A 12,252-nucleotide genomic window follows, 5' to 3' on the forward strand; every position below is an offset into this window, starting at 1 on the left:
AAACATTTTTTATTATATCTCAATAAATATAACATCTCAAGTGATTTTCTACGATTGTAATATGTGACCAAATTTCCAATTTTATGCAAAATTTAGTAGATTTGCTTCTCTGGAATTTTTCCAGTTTTTATCAAATCCTTGAAAAACTTCGCAGATAGCTTTGGCTTGCGTTCGAGGTGAGGACTGGAGAAGTTGACATGATATAGACCGAATTTTTCGCTGGAAGTAAAAAAGAAGTGACTTAGAAATATGTTGAAATTGATAAATTTAGAATAGTTTAGTTATGTATGGTATACAAAGGCTCGATGGGTCACAAATATTTGGAGCGACATCACATGTTGCTTGAAGCTGTTCGAAACCCCTATTCGGAAATTCTCTCGCCGTCACTAGAGATGGTCGGGTTTCAATTTTTTCGAACCCGAACCCGACCCGAACCCGAGAGCTCGAAAATTGAAAACCCCGAACCCGACCCGAGCCCGAAATTATAAAATTTGAAAAACCCGAACCCGACCCGAGCCCGAAAATTTTAAAATTGAAAAACCCGGACCCGACCCGTACCCGAGAATGAAAATTTTGTAAAACCCGAACCCAACCCGACCCGGATAATTTTAAAATTTGAAAACCCGAACCCGACCCGAAAATTTAAAATTTGAGAAACCCGATCCGAAACCAACTTGCTAGTACGTAGAATCAACCAAAGATCTCGAAGATTTCTAATTTTAGGCACCCGAGCTGGACCCAAGGCTCATCTAAGAGTAGTAGAATCATTCGAATCATCATACGCATTGAGTTATATCTGTCTATGGCAAAACGAATCACTGGCGAGTAGAATTCGCATTTATATTGACTATTATTGAACATCGAATTTGTAATGTTCTGAGAAACTTATAAATCGTCGATATCTTAATCGGAAATCAGGATAAATCGGTGGCTAACTCAAGGGGAAACAAAAAGCTTAATGGTGACAGTTTCAAACAACGTTGTCCGTCGCACTTAACCAAAATTTCTAATTCTTTATCAAAAACCATTCTTGAAAAGGCAGATTTGTATAATTTATTACTGGTTGGTACGGTCAAACTTGTGTCGAAGGGTGTCAATCAAGATACTCTGACGCGTTTTTCATGTCACATCATTAGCGTTAGGACTATCTATGATGGGGTATCTAAATTATATTATGCTTCAGATTATACGGTAAGCGCGCCAGTAGAGATGCTTCGACATCTCCAACGGAGCTTTCGGAACGACTCCAAACTTTAAAAAATCCGTCAATGGCTTCAACAATTTGCGATTAATTCCTCAAGAGCGTGGAAATTCATATATTTTCATGAAGAAATCCGGATCATGCAACGGGCCAGCCCGGGGACAATCTGACAATCTGTGAGCTCAATCTATGGGAATTTGTCTTTGTAGTCAATGGTTGAAAAGCAAAGCATCCCGTGGATCACAATTATGCCAAGAATATATAAATCGTGCTGGCTTGAAATTTAATTATCATTTTAATTCATGTTTCTATTTATAATATACATAGTTAAAACAATTATAATTCAATATGTAGCAAAAAGTACTACTATTCAGTATACTCGCGACACCCTTTTTTCGACTGTCAAAACGACCAATCAGGAGCGGATCAATAGATAGTTTTTTATTGTCTCTACTTCCCGTAGATTTTCACTCGCTTTGGTGTAGATACGATTTGCTGTAGGCTTTAGCCGAGTTTCACGCGTTTAATCTAACCGCGGCCTAAGTATCAGTTTTAAAGCACCTATCGAAATTTATAATAGAAAATTGAACCAATATTTTCCGAGAAATTTCTGTGGATTTGGTTTGTTACTAATTATCATGAAAAATAAATTGCAAAAACATTTTAGATTTGAAACGTATTGTTGAATACTCTAAAATGAATGTTCGTTTAAAAAATAAAATAATTCGAGTAGCTTGCGAATCTGAAGAGAGGGTTTTATACAAGAATGAAAAAATACAATATTTGAGCACCAGAAAACAACGACGAATTCTAGCGATTCAAATGTGCTAACATTTAGTACGGTTATATGTGTCATCCATTCGTATCAAGAAGTATAATACACTACTACAAAAAGAGACTGGGTTTTGTGTACAGACGCCAACTACATCAAGAAATGGTTGGGTTGTTTTGTTCAAAACCCGAACCCGATCCGACCCCGATCATTTCTAATTTGAAAAACCCGAACCCGACCCGAGCCCGAGAAGCTTAAATTTATAGAACCCGAACCCGACCCGAAACCCGTCGGGTTCGGGTCGGGTCCGGGTTTCGGGTCCAAAAACCCGAACCCGACCATCTCTAGCCGTCACCTGCGTTATGGCTTGGTAAGGCCAAACTAGTGTTAAAAGGTTTTAAGGTTGTTTGACATATTTTTGATTGTCACATCAAAAATACGTTATACTCTACGTTAGAATCGGCAGGCAGCCTTTGCTAATTATAAGATTAGGGAATTTGTACGATATAATGCCTTTTTCGCTTCAGATCAGTGGCGCAGTAGCGGGGGGGGGGGGAGGGTTTGGGGACGAAACCCCCCCCCCCCGAAACATTTTGGAGAATTTTGAAAAAATTCAATATGTTAAAAATATGCCTAAGATTTCAAATAAAATTCTCAAAGTTTCATTTGCAAAAGTTATCTTAAATATCTTAAATATTTCCTTGCAGTGAAAATTTGCTGCAGACTCGACACCTACCTGACGGCAGCTCAACCGCCGAGGACTATAACAAGTAGATCGCGGCGAAGCAGTACGAAGAAGGACGGGCCGCAAGCTAAAGTGGAAGACGAAAGCCTTTAAAAATCTCTTTGTTGAATTACTTCGGCGAACAACGGAATCAAGTACGTTGATGCAGCTGATCCAACAAGAAGGATTGTGACGGCTTGTGAGGTTACAATGTCACGAAAACTAGGGCCATGCAGTAGACGGCGTGCAGCTTACGGGTTAAATGAGTAGCTCAGTACGCTACACGCTGCTTGTCTTAGATCCAGAAGGCGGACTCAGAGCGTAAGATCGGAGAGTGAGAGAGGAGCGCAAGCGATGTTTCGAGAAGGTAGGGACTCTTTAAAACGGGAGATCAAGCTTAGCAAGCCAATTGCCATAAGTAGCTGTGCTGAGAAATAAACGCCAATCCCTGGGGGACGCGTACTGAGTCGTCATGACGAAGACGAGGGTCCGTCAACACCAACTGAAATATACCCGGGTAAGCTAAAGATAATCGTTGAGGGTCTCTTCGCGAATCACGATTAAACTACCTGGGGCTACATTATGGAACCATTTCGAATCGACTTTTTCATACAAGCTTGCATACAATAAACCTTTCGTTTCGAGATGCGCAATGTCACCCCTGGTCATCGACACCGTACGGCGAAGAAGGAGGTAACACAGGAGGTAAGTGACTAATGACGAGCTCAAAGAAGCGTCGATGTGACTAAAATCAAAGAAAACCCCCAGTCCGGATGGAATACCAACCGTGGCGCTGAAAGCTGCGATCCTGGTATATCCGGACATGTTCAGGATGCTACTGCTGAAGTCTTTAGATGATGGTAATCCCCGAAATGAGGAAGATGCAGAAACTGATGTTGCTGGCAAAGTGTGGGAAGCCATCGAGCCATCCAGCCTCGAATAGACCAATGCCGCAGCGTGGCATACAAGAATGAGCCAGATCCTGAAGAGATACTTCCAGAGTAGAGCAGTGCTGTACCAGACGAACAAACGAGCAATAGGCAATGCGAGTCACAGCGGGCGTTCCTCAGGGCTCCATTCTCTGTCCAACACTTTGGAATGGGATGTACGATGGGATCTTAACACTGCGGCTTCCCAGGAAAGTGAAAATCGTTGGTTTCGCGGACGATGTGTCACTAACGGTGAGACACTTGAAGAAATGGAGGTGTCGGTGACGGAGACAATGAAACCGCGAAAAGGTGAACAGGACGCTTCGACTGCTGGTCGTACGAGTTGCGATTGCGTACCGGAGGCAGTATGCCTTGTCGCCGAGATGATCCCCATCTGCATTACCCTGACGGAGGATATCAAGTGCTACAAACAATGAAACGCCAGAAACGTGAGGAAGATGATGAGAATCGATTCGATGGTGACGTGGCAGCAGGAATGGGACAATACGGAGAAAGGAAAGTGGACCTACCAGCTCATGCAAACCTGTCGGCGTGGGTGAATAGAAAGCATGGAGAGATGAACTTCCACCTGAAACAGCTCCTACCGAGCCACGGCTACTTAAGGAGTATCTTCATCGGTGTGGGTACGCAACGTCAACACTGCATGGAGTGTGAGATCGTCGAGGAGACACCGGAGCGTCTTTCAATGCCCGAGGTTTGAAGTCTATGAATGTCCGAGGAGAGTCTTTGAATGTCCGAGGTTTGAAGTGACGTACAGGGAGCTACTTAAAACGGGAGGAGCGGATATCAACCCGGATAATGTAGCCTACAGAATGACAAGCGACGTAAAGACGTGGAACGCAGTAAACAGATATGATGTAGATCAGTGATTCTCAACCTGGGGTCCGCGGACCACTAGGGGGAGTCCGCGAAGAAAAATATATTTTCCGAGTGCATATTGAAATTTCAAGTCATGTTTCCTAACAAATTGAAAATAACATTGATAGCATACAAAATTGATGTTTATCTATGGGACCGCGCGACCCAGTGTGGTATCTAAGGAGTTCGTGGTACGAAAAAGGTTGAGAACCGCTGATGTAGATCATGACCGTCTTACAACAAAATGGACATCGAACAACGGTTTCGGGAGAGCAATCACCGCCAGGGAACTCTCCGCAGGAATAAGCTAGATTCGCCGCCGAGGACTAGTCGAGTAGACTGCAACAGAGCAGCGAATATGAGACCGACCACGGCACCCCACCGGTTGTTCCGATAGAAAAATAGCGAAAACCAAAGAAGAATCGATATTGGTGTAGGATCCTGTCCGGGGAGTCTTGTTGCTTTAATAAAACTACCGTATACGTCCGGCTTATTCGAAACTATATTTCATACTGAGTACACGCATTAAAGTTCAACCTGCTTTCTTGTCCTATCTCCTTGCTCTTTTATTTGTGTTTGCATGTATATAGCTGTCTCTCTCTTTGTTACTTCTGCTCTCAACTCTACATCCTTCTCCTACTCTCTACCAAAATCACATTTTTTTTTTGAAAATAGAAAAAAAAATATTCAAGTATATCGTTTGGGCACTTTTTTTGCTCTCCTAGGACGTTTTGGTTCCGATGCCAGATCATCCTCTGGCTGCTTAGTCCTCTTCCGTGGTAGGCAAGTCATCTCGCATTCGTTGGTATCCTGCTTCGCTATATTCTTCTCCGTAGACACGTGTGTTGGCGCCTGCAAAGATCCTTGTTCCGAGGGTTGCTGGAAATCTGTGAAAGAGTCAGAGAGATTGGAAGTTAATGCCGTAGACGGCCACCTTTTCAGGTGAGCAACTGGTCGCCGGTATTTCACTCCGTCTTCGCTAACGATTGTCGTATCATTGCCGGATCGCTCGAGGACGGTAAACTTTTCCATTTTAAAATTCGGCTCGAGTTTGCCGGATTCGTAGTTCGCCATCATTACTACATCTCCGGCAGTTATTTCTGAATTTTTTGCATGCCTTCGATGATCCGCATATAGCTTCCCTTGCATTTTCTTAATCGCATCGTTTTCTCGAATATCTTCATCTCGGTTCCAATGGGGATCTGTCCGCAGTGACGGCAACAGGTCTTTAACTGGCCGTCCAGTTAGTAACTCCAAAGGAGCCTTCTCCGTAACTGAATGAGGAGTAGTGTTATACATATACACGTACTCCTCTAGACTCTTCCTCCAGTCTGATTTGAGAGCCTTCGAAATCCGTAATGCCTTCAAAATCCCCTGGTTCTGCCTTTCCACCAAACCATTCATCTGAGGCCAATAAGGTATAGTTTTAACTAATTTGATGTTTCTGCTAGCACAATATTGAGAAAATTGTTCGCTTGTGAACGGCGGACCGTTGTCCGAACGAATTGATTCAGGATACGTATGTTCTTTGAAAATCCTCGCAAGCGCTTCGATCGTGCTAGATGCAGTCGTGCTCTTCATCTCCACTACATGGAGATATCGGCTGTAGTAATCCACTACGACTAGGAAAGTAGCAAACTCTTTGGCTGATAAAAAGTCAATGGCAATTGCTTGCCAAGCTCTTTCTGGCATTGCCTTACGACTCATGGGTTCAGGTGGGTTTGGACTACTAACAGCTGTACATCCAACACACTCTTTTACGGTACTGCAGACATCTCTATCCATACAAGGCCACCATACATATTGTCGCAGATTACGACGCATGGCTATAATCCCGGGGTGGCCACGGTGCGCAATCTCCAACGCGCGCCGTCGTAGTTTCAGTGGTAGTATAATTCTGTCCTCACGTACCACGATACCTTCTATCAAACCTATTTCTTTACTGAAGGCTTGGTATCGGAATAAATCTGATGGCCAATTCTGTGTCTTCAATGCTTCAATTACTCCACTAAGTGTTGAATCAAGCACGGTCTCGGTGCGGATCTCTTCAAGCGTAATGGCAGAAGGCGATTCACCGATTGCACAGAGGAAATGCTGTGTACATTCATCAAACGCCGCATCCTTTTTTGTACACAAGCGAGACAGTACATCTGATATGTTGGTGGTTCCTTGGATATGCTTTATTTGAAAGTCATAGGGTTGGAGGCGTAAAGCCCAACTCTGCGCTCGCGAACAGGCTCGCCTACCATCCCTGTATTTCCCTTCAAAGATGTACTCAAGTGTTTTGTGATCCGTGAAAATCGTAAAGCGAAGTCCGAATAAATACAAGTAATATTTCTCTACCGCCCATACCACGGCTAGTGCCTCTCGCTGCGTTTGAGGGTACGTTCGTTCCGCATCTGTCAGACTTTTTGAGGCAAAGCTTATGATTCTTGGACATCCTACCTCGTCACGTTGAATTAGTACGGCTCCCAACCCTACTGGAGACGCATCGACGTAAAGCTCGGTCATATCTTTAGGATCGAAGAACCCCAACATTCTTACTTTTGTTGTTAGTTCTTGTCGAAGGTCGTTAAAAGCAGCTTGCTGACTTTCCCCAAAAGTTTCGTTTTCTCCACGGATGAACTTACGAAGAGGCTCAGTACGAGTAGACAGATCTGGAATGAAGTGACCTATAAAATTTACGAGCCCCAAAAAACTCCGGACTTCCTCTTTTGTTTCTGGCAGTCGAAAGTTTCTAATTGCTTCGATTTTTTCTTCAGATGGGCGTATTCCTAGGGAGCTCACTTTAAACCCTAGGATTTCCAGCTCTGTCACTCCAAATAGGCACTTCTCCAAATTAAGTTTTGCATTGTTGCTTTCCAAGACGGACAATACTTTCTGCAATCTGATGTCGTGTTCCTCACGAGTTCTCCCGGCAACAACGACGTCGTCTATATAAACTACAACTCCGTGGATACCAGCCAACATTTCCGTCATTACTCGTTGAAATATTTCCGGGGCACAGTTTACCCCGAACATGAGTCGCTTAAAACGCATCAATCCACGGTTCGTCATGAACGTTGTTACGTTACGCGAATCAGGATGAAGCTCCAGATGGTAGTACGCCGAGGTCATATCAAGCCTTGAAAAATATGTGGCTCCACGTAGTTCGTTTAAGAAGGTGTCGATTACAGGAATCGGATAATGCTCTCGCTGAATTGCCTGGTTCGGGAATTTCATATTCACACAAAGCCGAACATCACCTTTGCCTTTGGGTACAACCACCAAGGGTGAAATCCAATCAGGCGGGCCTCTAACCGGTTCAATGATGTCTTGTTTGAGCATTTCTTGGATTTTCTCGTCAACTTTATGTTTCATAGGTTCTGGAATTCTTAAATAGGCGAGTTTTCTTGGTGGAATTGACGGATCGATTGAGAGCTTCACCTGAATATTGGGGAACTTTGGAAAGGGCTTTATGTTTTCTTCCACATGTTGAACATTGAGGCCAACTTTCAAAACATTCAATTCTTCAGCAGTTGTTTTACTTAACAACGACTTGTTAGACCCCTCTATCACAAAAAACTCCGCGTAAGTCGTTGGCTTACAAGGATTTATGGAAATTTTAGACTCAATTGTTGCCAGCACACGAAGGGGCTTCTCACTAGCGTAGGAAGAGAATTGGCGATCGCACCGAGTGCTTCGTTTGGATACTCTGACTTTATTCCTCAGCAGTTCCGTCCAAACTGCTTCGGTAATCGTATTAATCGTTGCTCCAGAGTCAATAAGGAATTCAACGGGAAAATCGTTGATTAGGCACGTTATGATTCCATTGTCGAGAGGCTGTGATGTAACCTAATAAGTACAATTGTTTATTGTTAATCAATCTTTATTATCAACTCTTGCTTTTTCTTTGTTTTCAAATTGAATTCATTAGACTGGGATCCTACAACCCTCATTTTAAATGTGTTCATTTTACCTGTTGGATATCTTCCGGAATCGGGCGACGAGGTAGCTCCTCATTCCAATTATGATCCGAAGTAACGGCGTTAGCTCCAACCTTCGGCTGCCTCCAAGTATCCCAATTACCACATCTTTTATTAGCACTGGTTCGACATTTCCTGCCAAAGTGTCCAATCTTTCCGCAGTTATTACAACGAGCCTTCCGGGCTGGGCAGTTTACGCCATCACTAAAATGGCGATATGATCCGCATCGATCGCACTCGTTACCCATGCTTCTCGAGCTGTAATTCAATGACCGTGCTCTTGTTTTTCCTCGAAAAGGTGCTTTAGCAACCCAGTCTTGCTTTACCGCTGCAATCACGGCTGGTTCTTCCTTCGAAGCCTTCGCTTTCTCCTTCTGCTTAAGGAGCATCTCTCTGTTCATAGCGTAGTTAGAGATCTCATCAAGATCCAATGTTCCTTCGAGTCCTTTATCTCGAACCCGTTCATCCAGCGCTCCCATGGTCACCTGCTGTAGAATTTCGATCTCCTCCCGTTCTTGGAATTCACAGCGTGTAGCCTGTGTGCGCAGCCTCAGTAGAAACTGACTAAACGGTTCACTTTCTGCTTGTTTGATCGTACGGAATAATTCAAGTTCAATTCGAACGTTACGCTTCCCGATAAAAAATTTGCTCAGTCTGACAACTGCGTTGTCGTACTCAGGAATTTCCTTCGGTAGCAGTGGTACTGGAACCGGGTCCAGATATACCTCTTCTGGCACCGGTCGCAAATTGTAAAAAATGCGCTGCAATCCACGTCCTCCCCGAGCTAGCAGCAACACAAGTTTCTCGTGCTGACCTTCGATGCCTTTCATCTCTAGAATGAGCTCAAAGGAACGGTGCCATTCCTCCCATTCTCTTCTGAGATCTGATGAATCTGCTGCCTCATTGAAGAGTTGCAGTGGCCAATCGTTATCGTTCATGGTTCTAAAAAAGAATTAAGAAACGAAAAAAAAAAATTCAATAGGATATATTCCAGTCGCACCATTTTTCATTTACTATTTCCATTCTACCACGCAACACTTGTATTCCATTTGCCCCAGACAATCCCATTTGAAACGCATAATCACGTTGGAATCCATACTATGTCACCGGTCTCTCACATATACTAAATTATTCATTTACACAATGACCTACACTACGATGCATAAGGAATTCTATCCATTTTCATATCGTTAGCGAAGTCATACATGCTTTTCAGTGGTGTGCTTTGACTTACTTTCGTATTAGATTTACATTTGCCAACTGCGACGTACGTAAAGTTGTATTGATTCAGTGTGGCTGTGGTTCGATTTTCTAAAGTTTAGACGATTTCTCTAACAATGTTTCTATCGGGCTCATAAAACTTTTTTTTTCCACGCCACCGTCAGTTTTTTTCGCGGTTGTGTGCTACACTTTTCGAACATTCAGTCTCACTGAACGAACTTTCTGTGATGCGCTTACCAGTCTCGCAAAATCTCAATTGGCATGGAAGGGCACTCTCTGAAATGATTTTATATTACTCTCTCGCTCTGCCTTGCTTCAATTAAAATCGTGAGGGACCCGCATTCTTTTCCCTTACGATCTTGAACGTTCGGTCTCACTCGCTCAGCTTTATTGCTGGACCCCTTTAGCTACGACGTTCAACCAAATTATTTCTCTCTGCTATGGTTCTACCGGGCTCGTGAATATTCCACGCTACGATAATTCCAGTCTCAGTTTTTTTTGCTGTCAGATACAAGGATCTACTACACTCTCTGCGAGTGGACTAGTATTTGCTCTTTCTCCCGTGCTCCGATGATGGTTGGGTCGGTCCCACACTGACTGCGTTGAACATTCAGTCTCTCGCCCAGCCATGTTGGTTGGCTCGGTTTGCTATGATGTTCAACGGACTCTATGCACACGCCTGATAATACCAAATTTGCTAAACGCTTTTTTTCCGCTCATGGTGTGCGTGCTGCACCCTTCGACGGTGGACTCATGCTTTTCATACACTAGCACATCGATTAGTAACATTGCTACACTCTCTGCGAATGGGCTCATATTTACTCCCTCTCCCGCGATCCGATGATGGTTGGGTCGGTCCCACACTGACTGCGTTGAACGTTCAGTCTTTCACCAAGACAAGTTGGTTCGCTCGGTTTGCTATGATATTCAACGCACTATATACACATCTCTAATGAAGACAAATTCGCTTAACGTTTTTTTTCCGCTAATGGTATGTGTTCAGCACCCTTCGACGGTGGGCTTATGCTTTTCACACACTAGCACTTTTTGCATCCATCACACATAAATTAGTAACATTTCTCGTTTCCCATCTCATTCCCCCACGTTGAATGTGTCGGTCGATTACCGATGAAGAAAGTTTTTTTTTTCCCAGGATCGCCTTGGCGGCCATATTGCCGTAAAAAATAATCTTGTTCTTCGAATATACGCCGAAACAAAATGCTACTAACACAATTATTAATTCCTCATTTCCAAGTTAATACGTTTTCATCAATCGACCAAGTCGTTAAGAGAAAAAAAAAACTACTTACTAATATTAATCCTATCGACTGTGCCAATTGTAGGATCCTGTCCGGGGAGTCTTGTTGCTTTAATAAAACTACCGTATACGTCCGGCTTATTCGAAACTATATTTCATACTGAGTACACGCATTAAAGTTCAACCTGCTTTCTTGTCCTATCTCCTTGCTCTTTTATTTGTGTTTGCATGTATATAGCTGTCTCTCTCTTTGTTACTTCTGCTCTCAACTCTACAATTGGGAGAACTTTTTTCGCCAGGGAAATCTCCATTAGCGTAAGCTAGATTCACCGCTGGGGACTAGACTGAGTAGACAGCGACGAGACACCACTAGTCGCGGGTCATCGGCGCCCCAGTGCACCGGACACCCTGCTTCACCAGAATCGCCGAACTGACCTCGCTGATCAGCTCGATCTCGGGAGAACTTCTCTCGCCGGAGAATTCTCTGTCGGAGTAGGTCAGGTCCATCGTCGGGGAATAGACCGAGTTGTTCGCGAACAAGTCGAGGAGCTGAATGGATCATCAAGGAAGTAGTGCTAAATGGCCCAAGAAGAGAACTAAAGGGCTTAAAGTAGTTGCGGTGCTAAATGGCACATGTCACGGAGCCAAAGGGCTCAAGAAGTTGTAGTACTGAAACCAAATAAGAATCTGTATCGGGAAAACTTCTTTCGTCTGAGACCTCTCCGTCAGCGACAGTCAGATTCACCGCCGGGAACGAGACCGCGTAGATCGCGACGATACATCACCAGCCGCGCCGGGGCTCCAGCAAACCGGATGCCCTACTCTACCGGAATCGCCGATCTGACAGCAGCACCTGGCTGGTTGGCTAGCTTTCGAACTTCTCTCGCCGGGGAAATTTTCGTCGGAGTAGGCTATATCTATCGTCGGGGACTAGACCGAGTAGTTCGCGAACCAGTCGGAAGCTCAACGAGGAAGTGGTGCTGAATTGCACAAGTGAACTGAAGGGCTCAGTAAATTAGACAGTCTGAAGTTTGCCGCCCAGATTGTTCTCGTAGAAGAAGAGCATTAATTCTATACCAACAGCTTAACCTTGACTACCCAAACCCGTTCCCTGAGTTGTTGGCTTTGAACATTTTTTTCCTGCTCAGAATGTTTTTGAACATTTTTTCATATATGCAAAAAAAATTTATATCCCCCCCGAGAAATTTTCTTACTACGCCACTGCTTCAGATAGTTGGTACACGTGCCAGTAGAGCTCCTTGATCGTCTCATATACGAGACCCAAAGGAAATGGATGCGATAA

At 43.9% G+C, this 12,252-nt stretch overlaps 2 protein-coding genes across 2 annotated transcripts in view; both read right to left on the reverse strand.

The window, feature by feature from the left end:
- Positions 1–5: 5 nt before the first annotated feature.
- Positions 6–12,252, reverse strand: part of LOC131679255 (myrosinase 1-like) — a 31,012-nt gene continuing 18,765 nt past the window's right edge. The window contains exon 4 of the mRNA XM_058959954.1: positions 6–219. Coding sequence (XP_058815937.1) covers positions 93–219 — 127 coding nt within the window. The 3' untranslated portion in view covers positions 6–92. The remainder of the gene's footprint in view (positions 220–12,252) is intronic.
- On the reverse strand, positions 7,009–10,579 carry LOC131679260 (uncharacterized). The gene is made up of 2 exons (XM_058959968.1): positions 9,705–10,579; positions 7,009–9,412 (listed from the first exon to the last, which is right to left on the reverse strand). The coding sequence occupies exon 2, from the start codon at positions 9,406–9,408 to the stop codon at positions 8,455–8,457; it is 954 nt and encodes a 317-aa protein (XP_058815951.1). The 5' UTR covers positions 9,409–9,412; positions 9,705–10,579; the 3' UTR covers positions 7,009–8,454.

Source organism: Topomyia yanbarensis, chromosome 1 (genome assembly GCF_030247195.1).
Source record: "Topomyia yanbarensis strain Yona2022 chromosome 1, ASM3024719v1, whole genome shotgun sequence".
Taxonomy (NCBI): Eukaryota; Metazoa; Arthropoda; class Insecta; order Diptera; family Culicidae; genus Topomyia; species Topomyia yanbarensis.

Excerpts from the sequence above, each read along its gene's own strand:
- LOC131679260 (XM_058959968.1), bottom strand. The coding sequence starts at position 9,408 with ATGAACGATAACGATTGGCCACTGCAACTCTTCAATGAGGCAGCAGAT.